This window comes from Rhinolophus sinicus, linkage group LG10 (assembly GCF_036562045.2).
Source record: "Rhinolophus sinicus isolate RSC01 linkage group LG10, ASM3656204v1, whole genome shotgun sequence".
In the NCBI taxonomy this organism is placed as follows: Eukaryota; Metazoa; Chordata; class Mammalia; order Chiroptera; family Rhinolophidae; genus Rhinolophus; species Rhinolophus sinicus.
In genome coordinates, this window is record NC_133759.1 from 36,848,828 (window position 1) to 36,874,869 (window position 26,042).

General features: G+C 51.3%; 1 protein-coding gene across 1 annotated transcript in view; it reads left to right on the top strand.

The window, feature by feature from the left end:
- The window catches only part of ESYT3 (extended synaptotagmin 3), a 48,057-nt gene that overhangs the window by 14,982 nt on the left and 7,033 nt on the right, over positions 1-26,042 (top strand). Inside the window, exons 2-19 of the mRNA XM_019747665.2 lie at positions 4,864-4,905; positions 7,038-7,172; positions 10,402-10,478; positions 12,039-12,105; positions 12,749-12,838; positions 13,324-13,379; positions 14,915-15,035; positions 17,078-17,248; positions 17,854-17,936; positions 19,577-19,625; positions 20,071-20,160; positions 20,627-20,689; positions 20,794-20,856; positions 21,394-21,462; positions 22,002-22,088; positions 22,681-22,830; positions 24,577-25,073; positions 25,742-25,840. Coding sequence (XP_019603224.2) covers positions 4,864-4,905; positions 7,038-7,172; positions 10,402-10,478; positions 12,039-12,105; positions 12,749-12,838; positions 13,324-13,379; positions 14,915-15,035; positions 17,078-17,248; positions 17,854-17,936; positions 19,577-19,625; positions 20,071-20,160; positions 20,627-20,689; positions 20,794-20,856; positions 21,394-21,462; positions 22,002-22,088; positions 22,681-22,830; positions 24,577-25,073; positions 25,742-25,840 — 2,009 coding nt within the window. The remainder of the gene's footprint in view (positions 1-4,863; positions 4,906-7,037; positions 7,173-10,401; positions 10,479-12,038; positions 12,106-12,748; positions 12,839-13,323; positions 13,380-14,914; positions 15,036-17,077; positions 17,249-17,853; positions 17,937-19,576; positions 19,626-20,070; positions 20,161-20,626; positions 20,690-20,793; positions 20,857-21,393; positions 21,463-22,001; positions 22,089-22,680; positions 22,831-24,576; positions 25,074-25,741; positions 25,841-26,042) is intronic.

Consider the following 26,042-nt stretch of genomic DNA (forward strand, 5'->3'; position numbering starts at 1 on the left):
CATATCTAAAGGTTTGGATATTTGACTGGAAAATCACCAATTATTATGGAATAATAGCTAACAAAATAATACCCATTTAACCAACAGTGACAATAAAATATTTTAAGGGCAAATACAGAAGGTTACATGGTTGTAAGCAAAACTTTGAAAAGATTCAGTTTTCTTAAGTAATCAAGGACATGATTAAGACAATATAAAACGTAAAACTTCATTTTTTAGGCATAAAACTTCATAAAATCTATTAGGAATGGACTAATAGTGTAGAAAAACTGTCCTTTTAGCAGATGAAAGAACATTAAGTTTTAGCTTTACATAAATACATCATTGATATTAAAGCTTAATTTTCAAAAACAATCTTTATAATAACAGTTTAATTTTAGCCAGCTTGATTATACAAGGTAAAAATTCTTTCCATTCTGAAATAACCAGTACAAAATTATTTCCCTTAATGAAAATGTGTCTCTATACTGCATACTATCTTTTATTGAAAACACATATTCAATCCTTCCATATTAATGAGAATTTTTAACCCTCATCAATTTGCCAATCTGAATACCTTTTATAAATTTTTGATTGGTAAATGTATTTTATAATTTTAGAAACATGTGCTTAATGTAGCATAAAAACGTTTTTATTAACAGACCCAAATATCTTTAATTTTTCTGCATTAAAAGAAGCCAAAAGTAGGTAAACATTAATTAGTTAGCAATTAATGTTTTAGTATTTTATCTTATTTAGAAATGACTTAGATATTTAATTATTTCTATCTTTTAATTTAACTTAGTAAAATTCTAAGGTATCAAGTTACTAAAAGATTTAGGGAAACTATTTTTAAGTATACATACCATAAAACAATTATTGCTATACAGTTTCACAAAAAAACCCATTTATTTTATTTATATCTATTTAATCTATTAATTCTCAGTAATTTAGATCACTTATGAACCATCTAAGAGACAGTAGACAAAGTCAATTATTATCCCAAGCTATTTTACTGTGGATAAACTCCGTAACAGTGAGAGTATAAACTTACTTTTTTGTAAAGTCAGATAAAATAAAAATATCATATTAAATATTGATAACTTTAGCGACATGTCATTTTTTTAGTTAAACCAGACTTAAATCTATTTTAATATTAAATAATTTCCTAGATCATGTGATCCTGAAAAGAATTTGATTCAATTTCTGTAATATTTCTTAATTTATGTGTTTAATTCCTTTAATCCAATTAAACAGCTCTCTATATAAAACAATTTTAATAATCTCCAGAGTTTGATATACATACACATATATAGACAGACACAAACAGAGACCTAAGAGTTTCATTTAAAAAAAAAGTTTTTTAGCCATTAGAGAGGTGCAATAAGGCAAAAACCCATTAATTTATAACAATTGAAATAAGTTTATTCATTTAGACGGCTAGGGCTTTAAGATTTTTATTTGTTCTTGATAAACTATTTTTAAGGAGATTGCAGGGGGCTGCTTGGGTAAAGGGATCTTTTCAGTCACTTGTGTTTTTAAAATTCTTTCCCATTTTTTTCCTTTTGTCTGTTTAGTCTCAGGCAGTTACAGTTCTGATTATCTGTTAGGAAGGCCTTAAAGTTGCCAAGGAGATTTTTTCTTTAAACCCTATTAGACTTCTAGTTTTGCCAAATTTCTGATCATAGAGTTATTAAATTCTCTGAGATATGTTGTCAGGTTTCAGGCAGGAGAAACAGTAAAAAATCTTAAAGTACCTGCTCAGATGGCCAAGTTTAGGACTCTTTTAGAGAGAAGCTTCCACTTATTAATCAAAGAATGTATCCCATTGTCCCAGAGAAGTTTGGAAGCCTCTCTTTATGAAATCTTTTTCTTATGACACATAACAGGCAGAGACAAGAAAGGAAACAAAAGAGCCACTGTAATTAAATGAGTACTCACCCATCAGGGGAACCCTTTCGGAGCTGCTCACCTCTCCCCACCACCACCACCACTTCTTACAAACATGAGCTGTGAATGGTCCCTCCTGAGAAGAAAGATTTTCCTGTGAAAAAGAGGGTGTATGTGTGTGATGTTACAAAGTTGCCTTAGTGAGACTGTAGAGCTGAAATTATATGCTTATCTTACCCTCTACAAAAAAATTCCAGACAGATTAATGACCTAAATGCAAGAGCTAACATATAAAGCCAATAGATAAAAACATAGAATAACTTTGAGAATTGGGAGTGGGGAAAGATCCAAAAAAGACCACTGATAATAGAAAAATAGACTCGTTTGTCTCATCAGACCAAGGAAGCATTGGGTATGAGGAGCTGTTTCATGTCAGTGTCTCTGATTTCATTCCCTGATCCAGAACTTCTTCAGGGGCACAAAGGTGGCTCTGCTCTTGTAACAGCAACTTGGGGACTGGTGGCAGGTGCTGAAAGTCAGGCTGAGGCAGGGCCTTCAGGGTACCTGAGGCAAAATGGGGTGACCTGATCGTGTCTTCTTTTCTTGGTCTGAACTGCTGCTCTGTCCGGGGGTTCAGGCTCACATATGGAGGAATCTCTTAGCTAGAAGCCTGAAATACAGATGTGGGTGGCCCAGAAAGACCACGGAGACTTAATCAGTGTGGGCCCTGGGCATTCTGTTGCTGTCCTCACTGCCAGGGCGAGTGTGGGTTACTCTAATGCAAGGGATGGGCTGCTCATCGATACCTCACAACCAACCTTGAGTGAACTCCAGAGTCGTGCCAGGAGCTTGTTAAAAATAATGTGGAAGGGCACACCCTGATACACTGATTCAGTAGGTGTGAGGCAGTTCAGGAATCTTGGTCTGACTCCCAAGTGTAGCCAAGGTTGGACCCGTCAAGCTGGATCACCTTTTAGGGTCCAGCAGATCATAACTTCTCAGCTCCCTGAGGTGCAGAACTGCCTGGGGTCAGGGGCAGGGGTGTGTCCTGGGAGAGGATGGGAAATGCAGTGGTTAGGGCGGAAGGAGGAGAGTGAGGGGTCCAGCCAGCAGGTTTGGGCAGAAGAGGAGCAGAGGTGCCAGTGAGAGCCCAGCTGTAACCATACTCTCTCATCTGTGACGTGTTCCCCCTCCCGCTTTGGCTCGGATTCTGCGCTGAAATGGTCTGTGAATTGCCTGCTTCCTTCACCAGCCTGGGAGCTCCTTGAGGGCAAGAACCTTGCATTCATTCATGCAGTCATTCATTCCAGAACTATTTATTAAGACATTCATATGCCAGAGACAGGTGCTAATATGGAACGAGGCTGAGTTGGCCCCCTAGTGCTTCCGGTCCAGTGAAGAGGCAGGCAGTAAGACCAAGCAGCTCTAATAAGGTGTGTTATATGCTGCAATGACATGTAGTTGGGACACCCATCCCCAATTTGAGAGATCTGGAAAGGCTGCCTGGAAGAAGTGGAGTCTAAGATGGTGATGAAGGGAGCAATCAAAGGGCAGTAGAGAAGTGTTTCAGACCCAGGGAATGGTATGTGTGGGTCTTTGTTGGGAACGGCTGCACTGAAAGGTGAGGAGGCAGAGTTCTGGGGGATGAGGCTATGGTTTGTGCTGGGGCCCCAGGCCAGGCCCATGTGCAGCAGTTTTTACTTTAGTGCTGAGCAGTGTAACAGAGGACAGTAAAAAGGTCCCCCCTTCACTTCACTTGCCTGGTACCCAGCTTGGGAGCTGACCCGGGGCAGCTGCAGGGAGCATGTGGAGAGCAGGCTGCTTCTCTCTCCAGCTGAGCTGGATCGCCTGCCCCAGCCCCTGCCCGCTTCCCACATCATTCCTGTCTGTCCTGTGGGCTAGGCCAGCTTCCCCTCTGGGAACTGGGTAGTAGTCCTTCAGCACCTGGAAATATTAGATGCTTCTCCAAGTTAGTGTGGGCCACTGCCTAGAGCTGGGGAAACTGAGGCTGGGAGAATAGGATGATGTGCCAGGAATCTCAGAAACATTGGACTTCTCTGACCTCTCGAGCTGTTAAAACCTGTGTTCCTAAAGAATTCAATTGCTCTGCCCTGCCTTTGGCTCTCCTCCTGGCAAGTAGTCTCTGCCAGGGTCTGTGTTTGGGCCTTCAGGGCATCGTGGGGCTGGCCCAGAGCCTGGGGCTGGGTGGGTGTGCGCTAGGTGTGTGAGCTGCATGGACACATCCACTCAATCCCTGGACAGCGAGCCTCTGAGCCCGCAGATGGGAGGGCAGACCTTTTCTCCACTTTGGGAGGTCTCAAGCCCACTACGAATCTGATCTGGAGCTGGCCTCGGGCTCAGAGGGCTTGGCGCATGGCGACGGCGATGGCTGTTGCTGGCATTTTACTGATCCATGTTTTGTGCCAGGCAACAGGCATCCTGGCACAATTTCTGTGACGACTACACATACTTATTTCTGGAAAAGACTGAAGGGAATGCGTCACTCTGTTAACCGCCAGTTATCACTGGGTGCCATTCTCTGATAAAATATTTTCCCTTTTGCTTAGCGACACTAATTTTTCTACAGAATATTACTTGTGTCATTAAAAGGAATAGCGGGATGGAATTTGTGGGCTGATTTGCACAAGCCATTGGGAGGTTTCCAGTCTGTCAGCAGGGGCAGAGGGGAGGGGAGAGCAGTCTCCAGAGCCGCTCAGGAGCGCACCTCCAAGCTGGAGCCAGCATCTGTTGTGCCACTGGCCTGGCTGTGAGTGGGCGCCATCTGGTGATTTGCAGCCTGCCCCGCCTGACCGTGCGCTCCTTGAGGGCAGGGCTGGCTCTGAGTTGCAGGCCAGGCGCTGGGTGGGTGCTCGGCATGGGTGGGGGCAGGCGCAAGAACCTGCCAGGCAGCCCTGCCAGGCTCAGCTGCTTCTGTGGCTCCCAGGGGTGAGCCGGTCTCAAGTCTAACTTCCCCTTGGGGCTTCTGTTCCCTAGATCCACTTCCCGGACGTGGAGCGGGTGGAGTGGGCCAACAAGGTAAGGTGAGCGTGGGCCCAGTGGGGCTGGTCTCACTCCAGGCCTGGTCCTTGGCTGCTGCCCTTGGCTGAGTCACCTGCAGGGATGGGGGCGGGCAGCACGTGGACAAAGGCCCTGGCTGTCACTTGTCTGCCTGTCTCTCACCCTTACCACCCTCTGGGTTCTTCTCATCACCAAACGATGACTCTTTTACCTGAGAAAAGTATTCTTTTAAAACTGTGAAATTAACACATGGCTACAGCAGAAAAGTTAGAAAACACACAAGACATAGAAAAGTACAGCCTCCAGTGCCCTCCCCCCCGAGCCCAGATCAGCAATTCCCGGGAGAGAAAGGGAGTGATTGCTGCTCCGTCTGCCCTGGTTCCCAGTGCTGGCTGTCTAACCTTGGGCAGGTTGCCTAACATCTCAGAGCTCGTTCCTTCCTCTGTGCAATGGAATAATTATGGTCCCTGCCTTTGGGGTTGTTGTGAGGATTAATGAGGTAATTAATGCACCAGGGTGCCCGGCACACCATGGACGCTGGGGTAGCTGTCATCGCTGGTATGACTGCTGTTGGATCATGCAGGGAACTCCCTGCGGGCCCTGAGACTCCAGGGCTGGGACCCCCCTTTACAGAAGAGGAATCAGTGTCTGGCCCCCTACCTCATCTGCCCAAACCTGTCCCTAAAGGCGAAGGCTCCTGCAACCCCCTTCAAGTTTTCCTCAGGGCTTTTTCTAACACAAACCTTGCCTCTGTTCTGGATAGAGGCTTAGCCCAGAGCAGGAATGACTTAGGTTAGATATTTAAAAAGGACTTCCTGATGGTTTTTGATCTAAGGTTGGGATTCTCACCTTACCTGAAATGTCATTGCCAAGTGCATCAAAACCTGTTCCCAGCCTCTGGGTAAAATTTGGAGGAAGTAGCTTTCTGCTTTAAGAGGAGTGATCAGATTTCTGTGGATTAATGCAGGCCCAGGGCTTCTGAGACAACAAACCTGTACTGTGCCCCCCAAAATAGCATGCTTCCTACATGTACGTCAGTGGGTTCATGGACCCCGCATGCATGATGTGTTTCTTGACCAACACACAGAGGCCCACACAAGATACTGGATACGTACCATTGTTGGGATGAGGCTCCTGCCCTCAGCTCAAGGCTCAAATGGGGAAACAGTTGTGTAGATGAACCACCCTCTAGAGCACAAACTATGTCCCAAGGAGCTTTGTACTCAAGAGGTACTCAGCAAATGACAAAGCAGCGAGACAGGAAGATGGGACCAGCTCCTAGAGAGCCCCTGAGAGAGAGGGGAACAATAAATCCCTAAAACCTCACGTCTTCAGCCTCCTCCAATTGGAAAGGGGGAGGCACATCTTTAAACTGAGGTCCAAGATAGAGGAGGGAGAAGAAGAAGCCTGTGCCTCAAACAGAATCTATTGGCCAGCTAGCCGTCCCTCTGCACCCGTGTCTGATCACTGTCTCCTGCCACCAGGCCCCATTTCTCTGCTACCGTTCCTCTCCCCAGGCCCTGCCCTTGGTTCCCAGGCTAGGGCCATGAGTCATTCTGCTGCAGAAATCAGCTGAAAGCAACCTTTCCTGGTTGCTCGAAAAAAATCAAATCCACAGGAGACAATTTAAGTTTCTCTTCTGTGATTTTTTTTTTTTTTTTTTAGATCTCTGCCACCAGCTACCTCTTGTTTACACCACAGTATAGATTCACATAATTTATGTTTTAGCACAGCCCTGAAGGGCTTCATAATGTTAGGTTTCAGGAATGACTATTTCATGGTGCTCAGCAAAACGGCACCAAATCTTGGGGGTTCCCCTGCCTGCACAAAAATGAGAACCACTGCTGTAGTTATTCGATGTTTGATGGACAGATAAGTGGGTAGATGGGTGGGCAGGCAGGCAGATGGGTACTGCAGCATAAGAGTTCCATGGCCCTTACTTGCATATATTTAAATATATTCAAAAATATTTTTCAAGTATAAAATTTTAATGTTAGGTTTTTGAAGGGAAACTCCAAGTTAGATTTTTAGCAAGGACTATGATTAGACCAGAGATGGCCATGCTCCTAGGCCTAAAAGCTTCTGACAGCCATGGGTCTGGCGCGGTGGGGCACAGACCAGACCCTGAGAGCCTCTTCCTGTTCTCGCAGATTATCTCCCAGACCTGGCCCTATCTAAGCATGATTATGGAAAACAAGTTCCGGGAGAAACTCGAGCCTAAGATCCGGGCGAAGAGCGTCCACCTGAGGACCTTCACCTTCACCAAGCTCTACTTTGGACAGAAGGTCAGTGCTGTCACAGAAAGGGCAGCCTGGGTCTGTTGTGCCCCAGTCACTCACCTGACTGACTGGGATCCACCGGGCCTCTCGGGGGGCCGGCCCCCACCTACACTTCCCAGCCGGGCCTCAGGACAGAGCCCTCACCATGTCTGCAGGGTCTAAAGAAGCCTGGTTCAGAGAGAACAAAGAAGAGAGGTGGAAAACAATTCTACTTTTCTTAAGCCAAAGTTTGAAAACATGCTCCCTGGTGGAAGCCAGCCAGATACAAAATCCGTAAGTCACACTTACTACCCTCAGGCATCAGCTGGGGAGAACACACCCTCAAGGAGTGAGATAGTCAGTGCCTCAAAGCAGTGTGTGAGATTATCTACTAATTTATTCTGGCATTCAGCGTCACCAGCCCAGGCTCGTTCTGTGAAGATAACAGGTGACCTAGGATAAAAGGAGTTTCTGTTTCACACACCTCGCTTCCTGTCCCTATTCCAGGCTTCTGCCTCTGCCCCACTCCTCTTGCCCCAAAGTGCCCCCTGAGGTGAGTCTTACTTTGGTCATTTGAAAATGCATCCTCCAGGTAGAGAACTGCTGTGATGTCCATCACCTGGTAAACCAGAGGCGTTGGCATCTGGTTTGCTCAGGAACAAGCAGGTGTCTGAATGCAGTTCAACCTGCTGAGAGCTGTCTGCCAGCCCCCAGGCATGTGCCCAGCTTGGAACTGCCAGCCCCCGAGTCGGGGGTGGATCAGGCGTGCCTGAGCCTGGGATATTCTGGTGCATGACACTCCGACTCTGCCAGGACTGGTTTGTTCCAGCATCTGTTAGTTCATATGTTCTTTCCCTGTTTTGTTCACGTATGATTTACTGAGCATGGCTGTGTGTGAGGCACCATAGACAGCGATGGTGTGCCTTCAGGAAGGTCACCGTCCTGCTGTGAAGGGAGATGGATACGCTGGTGGATGACAACACGGCAGTGTCCGCACGGTGGTGGAGGAATGTGTGAATTCAGGAGTGGACGCGTGTGGGGGCTGTGGTAGTCAGGGAAGGCATCCAGGAGGAGGTGATGTCTGCGCTGGCAGTTAAAGAGTTCTGTAGACTGCTGTGTTTGGAACAGAGCTTGCTCAGCCAGGCTGTTTGTCTGGTGGTGCCTGTGGGACATGGCGCTACTGGAAAGCAGTCCCTTGCAGGCAGCAGAAGCAGGCTTAGAGGTGGCTGATCCTAAGGGATGATTTTTTTTGGTGGGAGACTGGCAGGCTGAACAGAAGCCCCAGCCCTGCCAGACAAATACCAGACTCTTGGTCCTGGTATTGAAAGCCCTTCCCTCTTGGCTCTTCCCCCACCCCCTTGGCTTGCCTCTCCTCTCCAGTATGGGCATCACAGAGGACTCCTCAGTGACCTTCCTGGGCTTGGCCAGGACCCACACACCCCCTTCCTTCACGTCCATCTGTGTTCCCATCTCCCTTCAATTCCTGTGTCCATGCCCAACTCCACTCTGCTGTGATGACCTTGGACTAGTGACTTAACCTCTCTGAGCTTCAGTTTCCTCCTCTGTGAAAGGAAAGGACCTACTTCTAAGGGTGGTTGTGAGGCATGTCTAACAGGCCTGGTCTTAGGGCCACTCCATGTGGCTGTGTGAGTAGTGCTTACACAGGGCACCTGGCCAAGAGGGCCGGGGGAGGCCAAATTCCAGCCTCGTGCCCCTCACCTAACTGTGAGCCCTGGCCTAGGGCCACGCTGCCCAGCACAGCGCAGATGCTCAAAGGATGGTTCTCCGTCCTCTGTGATGCGACCTCCAGGCGGGCAGCCTTCCCCAGGACAGGTCTCTGCAGATGGGGGTCTTGGGGCTGGCTGAGCTTTCACAGATGCCAAAAACCAACCCCCAGTTCAGGAGCAACAGGCTCCAGGCTGTGGGAAGTCAGTTACAGGGCCCCCCACCCCCACCCCAAGGTTTCCACTGGCTTTTCTGGGTATTTACCATCAAGGGCTGAGCCAGGTGCTGTGTGGCGCAAAGCTTCTATAATTCTGGGGGCCCTCTTAGAAAGAGTGTAAAATTAGGACAAAAAATTAATATTAAATAAGTATAAGAATGAGAAAATACAGCGAATTATACATGCAGCATATCACACATATCATAAACTCGGGGGAAACTACATAATCATTTTAATTAACTGCTTAGCAGGCTTAGCCCGCCTTGCTTTTTGCCTTCTCCCCTTTTTTCTTGCATTTTTGGCTCCATACTCTTTGGTAACCTTTTCACGTGACAACATAAATATACTTTCTATGGGGAGAATAGAAAGATAATGGACTCTTTCCTCTAGCATGAATTTTTTTTCTCCGATATTTTATTATGGAAAATTTTAAACATAACAAAAAATTGAGAGATTTATGCTGTGAACCGTCTGGATTGCACCATTCTTATCCTTTTGCTATATTTGCTTTGGTATATATCCATGCCTCTATCCTTCTTGACATCTTTTTTTAAATGCATTTCAAACTAAATTCCAGACATTAGTGAATTTCATCCCTAACCACTTCAGCATGCATATTACTAATTCAAATTCAAAAGAAATTTAATTTTTATTTTTGATAAATAATAACCAGACTCCACTCCAATGCCACCAGACAGGAGGAGGAGAATTTGGGCAGAGGGGATAAGAAAAATTACCTAGGAGCTCAGCCCTAGGCCCCAGAGGTTGGGGACTGCGGCCCTGGAGGGGGGCACTTGAATTCCTAGGGTCAGAGCCCTCATCCTGCGACCGTGCCCTCTTCCCTTTCCCTTAGGGGCTAACTCCTTTATCTGCCAGAACCGTTCAAATGCCTCCTCCTCCAGGAAGCCTTCACTAACCTCTGCCCACCGCAAGCTCGGTTGGGAGGTTCTCCTGATGTCCCCAAATCTCCACATGACAGCACAGGCTGTACCTCATCACATACTCCCCACTGTCTCCTGTGCTGGGCTGCGAGCCCCTGAGGGCAGGCTCAGCCCGCCTTGCTTTTTGCCTTCTCCCCAGGCCAGTGCCTGGCACAGAATGGGTGCTCAGTAAATATCTATGGTAGGAGAGAGAGAAAGAAGGGTGCACATTCTAGGGAGAGATGTATCAGAGTGACAAACTCAGGTGGGCTGCTGGGTGGATTTCCATGTTTGTGCCTCATCCCGGGAGTGCAGAGATCGTATTGGTTGTAGGGGGCAGCAGCCATCCCTGCAAGAGACTTCTGCTGACCTAGCCCTCTGGCATCTCTTCCAGTGCCCCAGGGTCAACGGTGTGAAGGCGCACACTAACAAGCAGAGCCGGAGACAGGTGGTCCTGGACCTGCAAATATGGTGAGCCCCTGCCTGTGGGGGTCAGGGGCGCACTGGGGGAGCAGCCACTCTGAGGAAGGAGAGGCATATGTACATTCTAATGTGGGGTATGAAAGCCCCTCACAGAACATATAGTACCCTGGGCTGCAGCACAGGGTCCCTGCTTGGCATATGGAGGGGGATCAGGAGAATGGATGGTCCCAGGGGAGCCACCACCATCTGACCCCTCAGCCCAGACCTGGCTTCTCCCATCAGGCCATGCACCAGGCACTAGGCATGCTCTGGGTACCAAGGCCCAGGCAGCAGTGCTTTCTTGGGGGCCAGGACCAGGTCACCTGGATGGTCAGACCAGCTGCCTCAGAAAGGATGTAGCAAGAGGGAGTAAGTGGGACAAGAAGATATGGGCACTGTGGTGAGGCCCAGGGAGCTCCAAGCATAGGCTGTGAGAGACCAGCTAGAGAACTTGGCTCTGTGGCACCTCAGAAAAACTACAGGATGCAAAGACACATGAGTGACTAGTTTAGTGGGTTGGGCAAGGGCACCTTTTTTGAATAAGGCTTGTAATAGGCTTGAGTTAATGAGAAGGGAGATTCAATCCAGGAAGTCTTCCCAGAGGTGGTGAGATTTGAATTGTGTTTTTAAAGGAGGATGAACTCCTGTGGTTCCAGAATGTTGCCGTTCCTTCCCAGTGTCTCATATTTCCTGTCCTTAGCCCAGAGGCTGGCACTGAGAGAGAAACTGGGAGACAGCTCTGGGAATACCCATCCTCACTTAGTGGCTGGTCTCAAGTGTGTTGGGGTGGTGCTAGCTGTTGGGTGTCCTGGCCCCGAGGCTCTGCCACAAGATCCTTGTATGAAGGCTTGGGGCCTGTCAAGGTTACCTGGCCCACACACCCAGCTTCCCAGTCAGCTCAGGCTGCTCCTGGGGTCCGCAGGTTCCCCCTGCTGCCCTTCGGGTGGCACTCCGCTCCCCTGCCGGTGTCCTGCAGATATTTGATGGCTGTCCTCTCCCTTCCCTTAGTGTCCTTTAGTCCTTTGACAGACAGCCTCCTCATCTTTAGCTTCAAGGTCACCCATTCTGGGCTCCCTGTGCCCATGCTTGACAGGAGCGACCAGCAGGACTCAGGCTCCTGAGAACGTTATCTATGCCCCCCTCCACCACTCCCAGCAACAATCTGGGTGAAAGGCTGGATATAAGAAGTGAGGCTGCCGTGTTCCTCAAAGAAGAGACCTGGGCAGATGGGGCAGGGACACAGCAGTGGCAGAGGGGTGAGAGCAGTGTATTCACCAAGAGGCCCTCCTTCGCATCTGGGGTGTGGTGGGGCAAGGTGGTACCCAGAGTCCCTGTCATGGGCAGAGGTGGGGGTGTATGTGGGGCACCTGGGTGCAGGGCCCTGCGCAGCTGCCTCCCAGGGTCTGGGCCTGTGTCAACGTCTGTGCAGAGCCGAGAAAGGCTGAGGCTATCAGAGTGACCACATCTGGGTGGCAGGGCTCAGGCTGGGCTGGGGGCGCTGGGCAAGTTTCCTGACCTGAGCGTGGACCTGCCCTTCCTCCCACCTTCCTTCTCTCTCCCCACTTTTAGCTACATTGGGGACTGCGAGATCAGCGTGGAGCTGCAGAAGATACAGGCTGGTGTGAACGGGATTCAGGTGGGTGTAGCCTGGCAGGACTGCCCCCCATACCTGCCCTGGGGTGGGGGTCAGGGCAGGGGGAAACAGGCTGCAAAAGGGGACGATGCTACAAAACACAGAGGCTGGTGATGATCGAGGGACTCCAGGCCCCAAGGTCACACTGCCAGGAGGTAGTGGCTGGGCCTCACCAACCTGCTGCTTGGCCGCACAGCTCCATACTTGGGGCTGTTTGTGAAGTCACCCTGGAAAGACTTTGGCTGCCTAGAGAGGGGAGAGGTTCTGCCCATGCTCAGAAACTGAGGTGGATTAAGGAGGTGAAAGTATTTCGTGGCAGGAGTACAGGAGCTGAGTGGGAGCCGGAAAACACTCCTGGGTCCCTGCTGGTTGTGCCTGCCTGAAATGGGGGCAAGGCTGCAGGCCCTTCAGTCCAGCACACCAGCAGAAGGCAGTGGGGGCCAACTTATGGCCCCTGGGGAGCTGGCAAAGGGGTGGCAACTGCGTGCAGCTTTCTGTCCCCCAAGTTTGGTCTCTGCAGTGACAGCAGGTAGCCCTGACATTTTGGGGCGACACGGGCATGAATGAGACAGCAGTGGCCTCAGCTGAGTGCAGTAGGTGCAGGAAAGGAGGCTGAGCCCTCACGGGGCCCTCTGTGCCCGTCCAGTTGCAGGGCACGCTGCGGGTCATCCTAGACCCCCTCCTGGAGGACAAGCCCTTCGTGGGAGCTGTGACCCTGTTCTTCCTTCAAAAGCCGGTGAGGCCTGGGGATGAGAGGCAGGCCTGCTACTCCTGTGCGTGAGTGAGCGTGCCTGCTGGGCCCCAGGCACTAGCCTTGAGCTCAAGAATGGAAACTGCCTAAGCCCAGCGAGGCCCGGGCACCCCACACACCTGTCCTGCGTAATCTCAGGCAGCCTGAGGTACCCGACTCTGCTCTCCCCAAGGCCTGAAGCAGCAAAGAGAAGTGGCTTGCCCTGGTCACACAGATGGTCACTTAGACCTCTCTGAGTCCAGGCCAGCCTGTGGTTGTCCTGCCAGGGAAGCAGTAGGCCTGACAGCCCTAGCGCTCCTGAGCCAAGGCCTGAGCGGGACTGGGAGGCACTCACCTGCCTGGCACCCCTGCAGCAGGCATCCCCCAGCAGGCTGGGCTCTCCATGGGGGCGGGTGTGAGGCACTTGGCACAGGGCGCTCAGGCCTGGGCTCTGGCTCCTTCCAGCCTAACAGCCTCCTTCTGCCCTGCAGCATCTGCAGATCAACTGGACAGGCCTGACCAACTTGCTGGATGCACCAGGAATCAAGTAAGTGCATGAGACAGCGCCAGGCAGACTCCAAGTGTGGGGCCGCTGGGGCTGTGCAGTCAGTGACGGAGCTGCCGGGGGCTGTGCCCTCCCTCCTGGCTCCCTGCATGAGGACTGGCGGTAGGTGTCTACCCCTCCAGAGGAAAAAGTGTTGGTGTGTGGAGTGGGAGTTGGGAGGCTAAGTGCTGCTTGGCCTCTGTGGGCAGGCACTGTGCTCCGAACATGCACACGTGTGCACACACATGTCGTGGGTGAGCCTGGGGACAGTGGCTCTGATCAGATGAGATGTCCTAGAGGAGGCTGTGTGGGCTAATGAGAGAGCACAGGCTCCAGAACCAGAGCCAGCCAGACCAGGCTCCTGGTTCTGTTGCTCAGCAACTGTGTGACTTTGGACACGTTACTTCACCTCTCTGGGCCCTTCCTCAGTAAAAGGGGAGCCTGGCTCCTCTATCTTGAGGTCCCTGGGAGAACACTCATGTGGGTGTGGTGGTGGCAGAGTGGATGTGGACACACACGAGTGTCTTCCTTTCATCCTTACTCCACCCCCTCCCTAACCCAAGTATGTGGGGAGCAGCCCATGCGGCCTCCCCCAAGCATGGTCCCAAACACAGGAGTGGGGAGCAGGGTGGGGTGGGGGGCCTCTCACCGCAGGGGCCAGTGAGGAGGAGCTGTTATGGGAAATCCCAACTTCCTGGGGCTGGGGGTGGGGTGGGGTGAGGGATTGGGGGGTGTTGCACTCAGAGCCTCAGGTCCCCAGCAGAGAAGGGCTCCAGCCCACGTGGAGACACCTCCCCAGCAGGGAGGGACAGCTGGACTAGCCAGGGCATATACCAGCGGGTCACCAGGCTCAGGCAGCTGCCCCCACCCGTGGGGAGGACCATTCACTCTCTCACTGGGGACATTCCCATTGATCTCAGCCCCCTGGGTGCAGAGACAGTGTCGTGCAGTCTTTCGTACAGAAAGTATTTACTGAGCACCTACTGTGGCCAGTCCTGTCCTAGGCACTGTCCCTGCTGTGTCTACTGGGGAGAAGGAGTCAGGCAATAAAGGGAATTTGGATGTGACGTCAAAGAGCAGAAAGGCTACGGCAGCGAACTTGCATCTGGCATTTACTGTGCACTACGCTCTGTGCATATTAACTCAGCGTTGTAACATCCCTACTAGGCAGGCACAACCTCATTTTAGAGATGAGGAAACCGAGGTCCAGAGGGTTAGCAACTTACCCAAGGTCACACAGCTTGTGGGTGGTGGAGCCACGATTCTCACATAGGCTCCAGGTCAGCACTGTTAGCTACCATGTTGCGATGCCTCAAAGGACAAAGCAGGATGGGGAAAGGGACAGAGGTTGTCAAAATGTGTATTCACATCCTCGTCTATCCAGACAGGCTGGGGTGAGGGCTGTTCTCTCCTCAGCAGGGCCTACCCTGGAGCTCTGCTCCGGGTTCCAGCTCCTGGGAGGCGGGGAGGGGCAGAGGGGCAGGCGGCCTGGGGCCGTAGTGCCACCCCGCACAGCTGGTTATGCCCACTCTCCCCAGCGAGGTGTCAGACAGCCTGCTGGAGGACCTCATCGCCGCCCACCTGGTGCTGCCCAACCGCGTGACTTTGCCCGTGAAGAAGGGGCTGGACGTGACCAACCTGCGCTTCCCTCTGCCCTGCGTGAGTACCTGCACTGGTCACAGAGCACAGGGCCCAGGGTTGAGGGACAGACAGGTGGGAGGGGGCAATGCATTCTCACATGATAATCCTTATTTCTGCCCTCTGGGGGCATGGCACCCCCATTTTATAAGGTGAAGACTGAGTCTCAGGAAGGTGGAATGGCTTGTCTAAAATCACCCACCTAGAGTGGGGCAGAGCCCCGGTGGCATTCCTTTCCAGATCCTGGTCCCTGTGTGGCCTGGGATAGGGGCTGTGGGCGGTCACCCCATCCCAAGAGAACTCCAGGAGCCTCCCATGCTCCCTTCAGGGACATGAGGCTCCCCAACTCCATCATTTGGTGATAGGAAGAATCTTTGGGGTCTGCGGGAAAGGAGAATGTTCAGTAGAGCCAGGACATGGGGCTCCCTTGGGTGCTTAGCAGCACTGCCCCCTCCATCCTGGGCCCCGCTCAGGAGGCCCCTGAGGACAGCCATGTGGCCACCCCACAGAAGGTGCCCTGGCTGTGGCCCTGAGCCCTTTGGGGCCAGGAGTCAGGACCTCAGGAGAGGGGAAAGCGCCCATTTCACCATCAGCACCAGGTACGAGGCATCGGCCCACTCAGGCCATGTAAGGGTAAGGGGCTGGCAAGCGAGGGACACAGACGTGCTCTCAGCCTCGCCTTCACGGAGCGTGGGCTTTAGTGTTTGGCAGCCTCAGAATAACCATACAACGCTGTCACCTACATCTCACTACTGGAAATGTTCTGTCCTTGGGGTCTACCCCACTCAAGATGTACTGTCAGGCTGCTACGATTTCAACTCACTCGGAATAGTTCCCGTGTGTGTGTGTGTGTGTGTGTGTGTGTGTGTGTGTGTACAACTAGCCATGCATATTTACATTGATTTGTTTCATTCCATTTTCTATTTTTAGGGTTTCATTTTTACCTTAACTTCCTTTTACAATTATGTAAAACATTGGCACATTTCCAAAGTTCAATACAAAAGCACGAATTATGTTTTAAGGCGTCTGGCTTCTATCCCTGTTTGCTCCACCTAATCTCCACCCGCCGCCTGGAAGCAGTGGTTTCTCTTTCCACTATTTTTCATGATTTGTTTTCTAAGATGAGCAGCTAAGGTGCGTTTGGTGGTGTGTGCATACCTAATTTTATTCACATGCCCCCTTTCTTTGATGAATGGCGGCACAGTTTTCCCCACCTTGCTTTTATCACTTCCTGTGTCCTGAGGCTCCCGCCATGCAGGGTCGTGAGCCCTTCGTCTCCTTGCAGCTGCAGAGTGCTCCCCGGCGCGGATATGCTGCCGTTTATTTAACCAGTTCCCTATTGATGGACCGTTCAGTTGTGTCTGGCCTTTTGCTCTGACGAATCTGTTGTCATGAATAACCTTCTTATATTTTTACCAATATGGTGCTAGGGCTAGAAATGGGATTGCTGGGTCAAAGGGAAAATGCATGTGTATTTACTGATGTTTAAAAAAAAAAAAAGTTCTAGGCAGGAGGGCTAGTGGCCCCTGAACTGTGTTTTTTCCCAATTCTTGTGCTCTGTTCTGCCTTAAGACACAGCCCAGAGTGTGGGGTGAGAGTCCGTGCTGGGCCCTTGGGAGTACAGGGACCCACTGCCAGCAGCAGGTGTGCCCACAGGGCTGTGCGCGCTTGGGTGTCGGGAAGAAATGAGTCCACATGCAGATAGAGGGGGAGCTGGAACACAGGAGGACACCTCCTCAGGTGGCATAGTTGTTGGCGCAGCAGGGAATGGCTGCAGTGGAAGAAGCCACTCACGTGGCAGGTTGGAGGCAGGGAGTTTGGGAAGGCCACGAACGTGGGTGGGTGTGGTGATGCCGTGGACAGAGCCCTGGGCTCTGCCATCACCTGCTGCGTGGCCTTGGGCGGGAGACTGTCATCTCTGGCTTCTGTCTCCCCATCCAAACCACAGAGACCGTGACGTGGGCTGGGGTGATGTCTGGTGGCTTTGGCTCTGATATTGTGGGCCTTGAGTGTTGGCACAGCACAGGAAGCAGCTGTGAGCCCTGGGCTGGGGCATTTTCCAGGGGGTGATCAGAGTCCACCTGCTGGAGGCGGAGCAGCTGGCCCAGATGGACCACTTCCTGGGGATCAGAGGCAAGTCGGATCCCTATGCCAAGGTGAGCATTGGCCTGCAGCATTTCCGGAGCCAGACCATCTACAAGAACCTGAACCCCACCTGGAATGAGGTGTTTGAGGTGAGGGTCTCCTCAGCTATTCCTGATGTCCTCCAGGGTCCCCTCAGGGTCATGCTGGGTGCAGACAGGGGAGGGCCTCACACACCCAAGGAGCAACACAGAGAAGTGGGTCTTGGGGGCAGGCAGGTAGATCAGTGTAATCCCCACTTCCCACATCCACCAGGTTTCCAGAGGTGGGCTGCTGTGCCCCATTGGAAGGACAGCTTGTAAAAGAATTCACACTTTCTTTCCCCACGAGAGTCAGCTTCGTGGGAAGTTTTCAAAGTAAAAGAACCTAGAAGCAGTTCTGCCCCAATCCTCTCGGCCTCCCCTGCCAAAGCCAGATACCAGGACCGTAAAGTTCTTAACTTCAACTGCAATCCCTACTCCGTGAAGGGAACCCACAGCCCGTTCCGTGCTCTGGAAGCTGCAAGCCCCACACGGAGCAGCCACCCTCTGTGGGTCCTCCCCACGGTGCAGGGGAAGACATCACTGCCTTCTTCCAGGAAAGTGCTCCAGGCACTGACGAGGGCAGGACTCTGCCCAGGTTTCCCAGCTGGTGGGGGTGGACCTGGAATCGGGCTCCCCCTGGGTCATGCTTGAGGGTCACCTCTCTTTCCTTCCAGTTCATAGTGTATGAAGTTCCCGGGCAGGACCTGGAGGTGGACCTATACGACGAGGACCCTGACAGGGACGACTTCCTGGGCAGGTGAGGAGGGCTGAGCTGGGCCTTGGGGCGCTGGGCCTTCTGTCGCTCAATGACCTGCAACCCCACACAGTGACTGTGCCAGGCAATCTACCCCATTGCTCTACGTCCCTGCCACAAACCTCCTTCCTAGTTGTCTCCTGAGTGTCCAGCCCTGAGCTGGGCCCTGGGGGTACAGAGAGGACCCCAAGGTGTGTATACAATGGGCTCTTTCTGTGCTCCTGATAATGTATTGAGTCTCCATTTGGAGCAGTGGGCAGGGGGCAAGGCTGGCATGGATGGCCAGGCCCCCAGTGCCGCTGACTCTGGGGCAGAACACAGGAGCTCAGGGCTGTGGGAGGACTGAAATGGCCCCGCGGGGGCTGGCTATCAAAACTTCCAATTTACATGCCTTTTGGTTCAGCAGTCCCATTTCCAAAAGACTCCTATAAAATAGAAGCATACGTGAAATGTTTGTTGCAGAGCTATCTGTGGTGGCAAAACAAAAAAGCTGGAGGCTGGAGGATGTCCAGCGTCCGAGGACATTGGTTGAATGTTTGAATAAGTTTGCCATGGCCAAACTACAGAATATCCTGCAGCTTTTAAAAACAATGAGTGAAATCTATGTGTATTGATCTGGAGGATATCCGTTGTGTATCAGGAAGTGGGGGAAGGCAGTGGGGAATCACCTGTGCAGTTGGACTTGTCTTTCCAGGGAGGGTCCCGGTGCGGGTTTGTGTGTACTCGTGTGAGCACAGAAAATGCATGGAAGCTACGCAGCCAGCTGCTCACACTGCTCGTCCCAGAGGGCTGGGATTAGGAGGCAGAAAAGCGTTTTATGCAAATCTTCATACTCCTGTATTTAGCTTATTTCCATGAACACATCATTTTAGAAAGTAGGAACAAAACAAAATGGTAGGAATAAAACATAAGATGACAGCCTAAGACACAGCTCGCCAGCAGATGTTGCTTATCATTTTTCATCTTAATGAAAAAAGTTACAATTTTTGTAATATTGCAGATTAGAAGTTGGCTTGTGGTTGACGTTTTACATAACTGACATCAAGTGTGTTTTGAGCTCACGCATCCGTCTATACATCTAACAGTTTCATGGAATTAATTTCAGTTCTCAGGCTCTTCTGTTTGGGCTTGGGTCAGGGTAGGTGAGAGAAACGCTGTGAATGTGGGTGGACCTCCTCTCACACACATGCCAACGGTCCTTATCCCATGGAGAGCATCAGGGGCAGTTTTGGAAATGGGGGGGCATTGTTACAGTGACTGCAGAAGGTGGTGCCACTGGTATCTAGAGGACACTGGACAGGGAAGCTGAATTCCTGCACTGCACGGGCGGTTTTGCATGATGAAGAATCATTCTACCCAAATGCCAGTAGTACCATCCCCAGGAATTCAGAGCCGATGTGTCCAGCAGTGTCTGCTTAATCCCCTGTGGGGATGGCAGCCACCTGCCTCTGAGGGGGGGGGGCGTGCCTAGTGGGAGCAGCCTTGATGGGCCTTCCTTGGCTTGAGCTGAAAGTGGCTTCCCATTGGTTCTTTGGCATGAATAAGATCCTCTATCTTGAGGGCCCCATTCATATTTGAACACAGATTCTGGGGATGGCCCACCCCTTGGAGCTGAACTGACCCCTCCTCCCTGTGTATTCCAGCCTGCAGATCTGCCTTGGGGATGTCATGATGAGCAGAGTGGTGGACGAGGTAGAGTCGGTGCTTGCGACCCCCTCCCCGTGCACAGTGCTGGCAGGCTGCTTCAGCCCAGCTGCTCCTATGAAATGGCCCCTTTTGTGCTGAGCCACATGTGCCCATCTTTAAGGGCTGGGCGAGGCACAGATGGGTCCAGGGCACCCACCGGGGCCTGGGTTGGAAGAAGCTTCCCTGGAAATGCCCACAGACCAGGGACCTTGAGCAGGGGACAGTCACACGACAGGGGAGGGCAGCTGGGCCTGGGTAGGAGGGCCTTTTCCATCCCACAGTGGAACGCTTCTGCTTTTCTATGACCACATCTCCTAGTCCTTTGAGTTCCGAGTCCACCCTGTCTGAGCTGGTTCACCTTTTCCCTGAAGCTCCTATTAGGGACCCAGAGGGTCAGTAGCACCTCACTGGCCTTTCCCTGAGCTTCCCTTCCCTCCTTATCTCCCCCCAGTGGTTTGTTTTGAACGACACAACCAGCGGGCGGCTGCACCTGCGGCTGGAGTGGCTTTCACTGGTCACTGACCCTGAAGCCCTGACGGAGGTGAGTGCGTGGCGGCGGGGCTCCCTAGCAGCAAGGGGGTCCAGCAGTGAGGCTGGTTGTATGTGGGCTGTGTGTGTGGAGGGAGGGAGGAAGATGAGTCCCCAGGTCTTGCTCCGTCTTCCAGCCAGCCCCTTCTGGAGAATGTGTCCCTCAGGCCTCGCCTGCACATAGGGCAGCTCCTGGCCTCTCAGCAGATGGCCTCTGGAGCATCTCAGCCATCTTCAGGGAAGCTGGGATCCGTAAAAGCTCTGTTAGTGCCTGTCAGCTCAGTTCACTCTTGTGTCTGACGGAATCTGTCATGCTGCCACTGTATTCTCAACAAAAAAGCTAGGTTGTGAGGGAGCGTATGGCCCATCTGGAGGGCAAGGGCGGGCTGGCTTCCTGCTGCCACAAATAGGCTTCTCCAAAACCGGTCTGCGTCTCTTGCTGCTGGGGGCACCTAGTAAGGGTCTGTGTCTGCTTGTAGGACACTGGTGGCTTTTCCACTGCCATCCTCGTGGTCTTCTTGGAGAGCGCATGCAACCTACCGGTGAGTGGTGACATGGCCAGTGTCACACACACCCTGCCCTTGTGCACCTTTGAAATGGAAATTTACGAATGTTCTGCTGCTCATTTACCCTTCTTGTGCTGCAGAGAAGCCCTTTTGACTACCTGAATGGCGAATATCGAGCCAAAAAACTCTCCAGGTTTGCTAAGGCAAGTTTGTGTGTGGCTGAAAACTTGAGTAACAGCAAATTGTAACTCCTTTTCCCCAGAGTAACCACAGCCCCGTAGCTTCTGGGCGACAGTCTCTGCCATTCATCAAGTCAGCTGTGAGCCAGGCACTGAGCATGGCAGCTCATCCGTGCTGTTCATTGTGCCTAGGTCCCATGATGGCTGTGTGTCCAATTTTATTGCCATTTTACAAATAGGACTCAGAAAGTTAAGTGCCTGGGTCACACAGCTAAGGGAGGAGCCAGAACTTGACACCCCAGTTCCAGGGAACAAGGGCCTGTGCCCAGGCAGGCCCAGCTCTGGCCACCTGTCTAACTGGAAGCTCCTCCGGGGTCGGTGCTTGCACAGTAATGGCAGCCCAGGGGCCCGGGGAGCACCAGGGTCGCCTTCTCTCAAATGGAGCCAACGGGCTGGCCACAGGTCCCACAGAGGCTCGGGAAGGCTGGGGGTACAGTGACTGGTGTCTCAAGCTGACTCTGATGGTGCCCCCTTCATTGTTGTGGATTTGCCCCCTCACAGAATAAGGTCAGCAGAGACCCTTCTTCCTATGTCAAGCTATCTGTGGGCAAGAAGACATACACGAGCAAGGTACGACAGTTTGGTGTGTCGCCGTGGGCTAAGGAAATCAGTGCCCCAACCCTTTTCAGGGAGAGAAGCAAAAGACAGGCATTAACTTACGCTGAATGCTTAGTAGGTGCCGGGACACTTTGTTATTTTATTTAGTCTTCAGAGTAACCTCACAAATAGTTTTATAGTTCAAGAATCTGAGAGTCAGAGATCAGTGACTTACCCAAAGGCACACACTAAAAAACAGCAGAACTAGGGTTCAAGCCTGGGGATGGCTCTAAGCCTGTGTCCTTTCCGCCACCCCACTGAGGTTCTTAGTCCAGCAGCAGAAGTCCCGTCACCGCCCTGCCCCCCACCCCAAATGAGCGCTAATGCTGGTATGATTTTCAGCCCCTGTAACACTTCCTGGCAAAACTCCCCTTGCCTTTGAGTGGGTCTGGTCCTGTGCAGACATAGCAGGCTCCCAGGGGTACCCAGCAGCCAGAGTGAGAGCAGAGGGTGCCGGTATCCTGCTCTGTCCGACCTGGCCTTGTAATGATCTCTCCCTCTTCTGTCCCCAGACCTGTCCGCGAAGCAAGGACCCTGTGTGGAGCCAGGTGTTCTCCTTCTTTGTGCACAATGTGACAACTGAGCACCTGCATCTCAAGGTTTGCTGGAAGTGGGGCTCTTAGAACAGAGCTACAAGGTGTCTAAGCCAGCTTGGGGGGGGGAGCTCGTAGTGCACCTCGCTCAGGTTCTCCTGGCAGTAGAGTCAGCCCTGTGAGGGAGAGGACACTAAGGCCCGACATCTTCAGGACGCTGGTGCCCAAGGTCACTCGTAAGAGGCTGTGAAGGACAAACCCTGAAGTCACTTGGCTCTCCCTGTAAGTCCTTTCTAGTTGTTACACAGCACCCAGAGTGGCCTGTGTTGAAATCTACTCAGGCCATTAATGATGTATGTCTTTAAAACAAAATGTTTAATCTTTAGAAAAGATCTATGGAAGAGAAATATGTTTATTTTACACGTGAGCAAATAGAGGTCTCCTCAAGCCCATGTCACAGACTTGCCTCGCATAGATCATAATTGCCTCGACCCTGACTCCCTCTCTTCCCCTGACTGAAGGCAGGGTCCCAGGCCCAGTTTTCAGAACGGGACCAGAGGCCAATAAAAGCACAGTACATATTTACAAGGGGCCCAGCGTGGTGCTGGTGACGGTGGGGCTTGGTTATGCTATTGTTTTGTGACTGACCCCTGCCCAGGTGCTTGACGATGACCAAGAGTATGCTCTGGGGGTGCTGGAGTTCCCCCTGTGCCAGATTCTCCCCTGTGCAGACCTCACCCTCGAGCAACGATTTCAGCTGGACCACTCAGGCCTGGACAGCCTCATCTCCATGAGGCTGGTGCTGCGGGTAAGTTGCTCCCCTTGGCCCCCAGGGGAGGCAGGGGGTGGAGCCCTAGCACTACGTACCTGGTCTGTGCCAGGAAGGAGCCAGGAGATGGATGCATGTTTTTCATCAACTTTAGAATACTGTCAGCCATTATCTCTTCAAACGTCACCCCTCCCATTCTTCTAATCCTTCCTTCCTTTTATGCTGGACCTTCTCATCATCTCCTCCTGACCTGACCTCATCTTCACATTGTCCATCTCTTTATCTCTCGGTGCTACCCTCTAATGTCCTCAGCTCTGTCTTCCAGACCACTAACTTTTTCTTTGGCTGTCCCTAATCTGCTGTTTAACCTCTTCACGGTTTTTATTTCAAAAGCTATTTTTTATTTCTAATTTTATCTTTTCCAGATCCACTTTCTTTTTTCATTGTATTTTATTGTCTTCTCATGGTTCTATTTCATCTTTAATCATTTGAAAATACTTATAATGTATGTCTGTTAATTCTATTATTTGAACCTTGGGAATTGAATTTTGATGTTTGTTGTTGTCTGTTGATGCTCTTTCATGGTGACTCATTTCGGTGTTTGGTAACTTGTGTTGCATACATATGTACAGTGTTCCTTTGTGACCTGGATTGAGGTTGTTCACTTCCAAGGAGGCTCTGCAGTTGCTGCACCTCAGGGGCACTGCAAACCTGGGTTCATTTTTATGTTAATTTTTAACTTTGGGTTTCAAGACCCCTCAGGTAGTATAAATTCATATGAGACAGGCCTGTAAGGTACCATATTCTCAGTAAAGACTTTATTTCCCCCCAACCAGAGTACAGGTTAAGACAGACACACTTCTTATCATCAGTCTTTTGCTGGAATGTTTATCCTGGACTACTTTTCACTAAAGAGATCCCACCTTCATGGTCTTACTTCAACTCCTAGCCTCACACTGACCAAGGCCTCTTCACCTAAACCCTTGGATTCCAAGTTTAATAAATGTAGGGTCATTTAGAAATGAATAACTTATAAAGGAGAGCTTAACCTTTATTTTTCTTTATTTTTTTTTAACCTTAGGGATTTTCCTTACTTTCTTGTGAATTTGGCCACACTTTTAAAAGGATGTTTGTTCATTTTATTTGGCATTCCTAACAAGACGTTTTTCAGAATATTTTGACCACCAAAATGGAAATGGAAAACCCTAGGAAGGGTCCTGATGATTAATAGCTGAGGGAAAAGGGGAGAAACACAATGGCTGAGGTTTGAAACTTTGGCGCTGGGAGCACAGGGGTGTGGCTGGGTAGGAAACACATTTTAGGGCAAGCGATGAATAAGGTGACAGCTGGAAAATGACCATATCCAGAAGGCAGCTGGTGACACATGTGGAGGTTAAGGTGAGGGCAAGACTGGAGGTGTAGTTCTGGGCGTCCACTGCACAGAGGAGAAGCACATGCTGTGAGAGTGGCCAGGTCTCCAGCAGCCAGTACGAGTGTAGAGAGAAGGGACCAGGGCTGAGTCTTCATGAAGACCCACTAGTGTGAGGCAGGCAGAAGGGAAAGGGTAGAGAGGCACTGGTGGGAGGGGGCCAGGGGCAGAGAGAGGTTAAGGAAAATATAGTCTGGGGGCGGGGGGAATCCATTGACTTGGGCAGTCAGGAAGGAACAGAAGAGTTTTGAGGAAACCATTCCTTCGAGGAAAAAGAAAACCGGAGATTAAGGTGAGAGCAGAGGAGGAGAAGGCGGTGGGACCAGCCCATAAACAACCCTGTTATCTGCTTACAGCTCCTACGTGTGGAAGAACGAGAGATGGGCAGCCCATACACAGGGCCTGAAGCCCTAAAGAAAGGCCCTCTGTTCGTTAAGAAGGTGGACACCAACCAGGGCCCCAAAGCCCCACCCCAGGGAGAGGGCCCTGCAGATTGGCCATGCCCCCCAGACTCTGCTTCTGATACCAAGGAAGCCTCCAAGAGCACCACGACAGCCACCAGTGCCACCACTGCTGCCTGCGAGCCCACACCCCACGAGCCAGGCCCAGAGCCCAAAGGCAAGGACAGTGCCAAAGGGTTCTGTAGGCCCACGGGGGAGAAGAAGAGTTCGGACACCAACTTCCTGACTGTCCCAGGCTCCCATTCTCCAGGGCCCATCAAGTCACCCAGACCCATGAAATGCCCTGCCTCCCCATTTGTATGGCCGCCCGCGAGGCTGGCTCCCAGCTTTTCCTCGCTCAACTCCCTGGCCTCCTCCTGCTTTGACCTGACAGATGTCAGCCTCGACACTGAGTATGCACCTCTCTGCTTAATCTTTTCTAAACTACCTACATGAAAAATAACTCCCTGGATGGAAAAGTGGATTTGAACTTACTTTTCTGTGCAAGTTCTAGTGTTTCACAAAATGGCTTCCTGAGAGGGGTAGAAAGAGAATGTCCGTCCTGCACAGTCGGCTGTGGCTCTAGCTACAGACCAACTGTAAAACAGACGCTGGACTTTGTCAAGTGTCCTTACAGCAGAAACATTCCTTGAATTCTAAAGAGTTACAGAGGGAAGCTGCAGAAACCTTAGAAGATGCAATTATGTAATCAATGACTGCTGCTTAAGTGTTGACCGTGGGCTTAACGCATTATTTGATTTAATTTGATCTTCACAATAACCCTATGAGATAGAACTTACCATCTTAAAGGTTAAATAACTCACCCAAGGTCCCACAAGAAATCATGGCCTAAAGGCAGATCCCACTCCAGGGTTCGTGCTCTTCCTCTTGTGAAGTAGGAGAATTAATTCTACGTGAATGCTGGATGGAACTGGCTTCCAACTGGAAGGAAACTTACTGGGAATTTCTTATTAATCCACAGGGCTCAATGTTCCAAAAGCAGGACATGCTCTGTCTTGGGGGTCGGGGGAGAGGCCAGCAGTTGTAATGGCACGAGATGTGACAAGCCCTTTCTTTGCAGAGGCAGGGGTCTCAGGTGGCGGAGGCTGGGCGAGATTCGGCTCACAGTGCGCTATGTGTGTCTGCGTCGCTGCCTCAGTGTGCTCATCAACGGCTGCAGGTAATGGGATGCTGGGGCCAGGAGAGGTCCTTTGGGAGTATCAGGTGGCCAAAAATTAGAGTACGGGCCCCTGAGCGATGGCAGGAGTGGGCAGCACCAGTGTAATACAATGGGAAGGCGCGGGGCTTGAAGGCCGCGTGCTGTGAGTGACAAGGGCCTCAGGGGAGCTGATGGGCTCCAGAGCCAACGGCTTTGCTCAGAC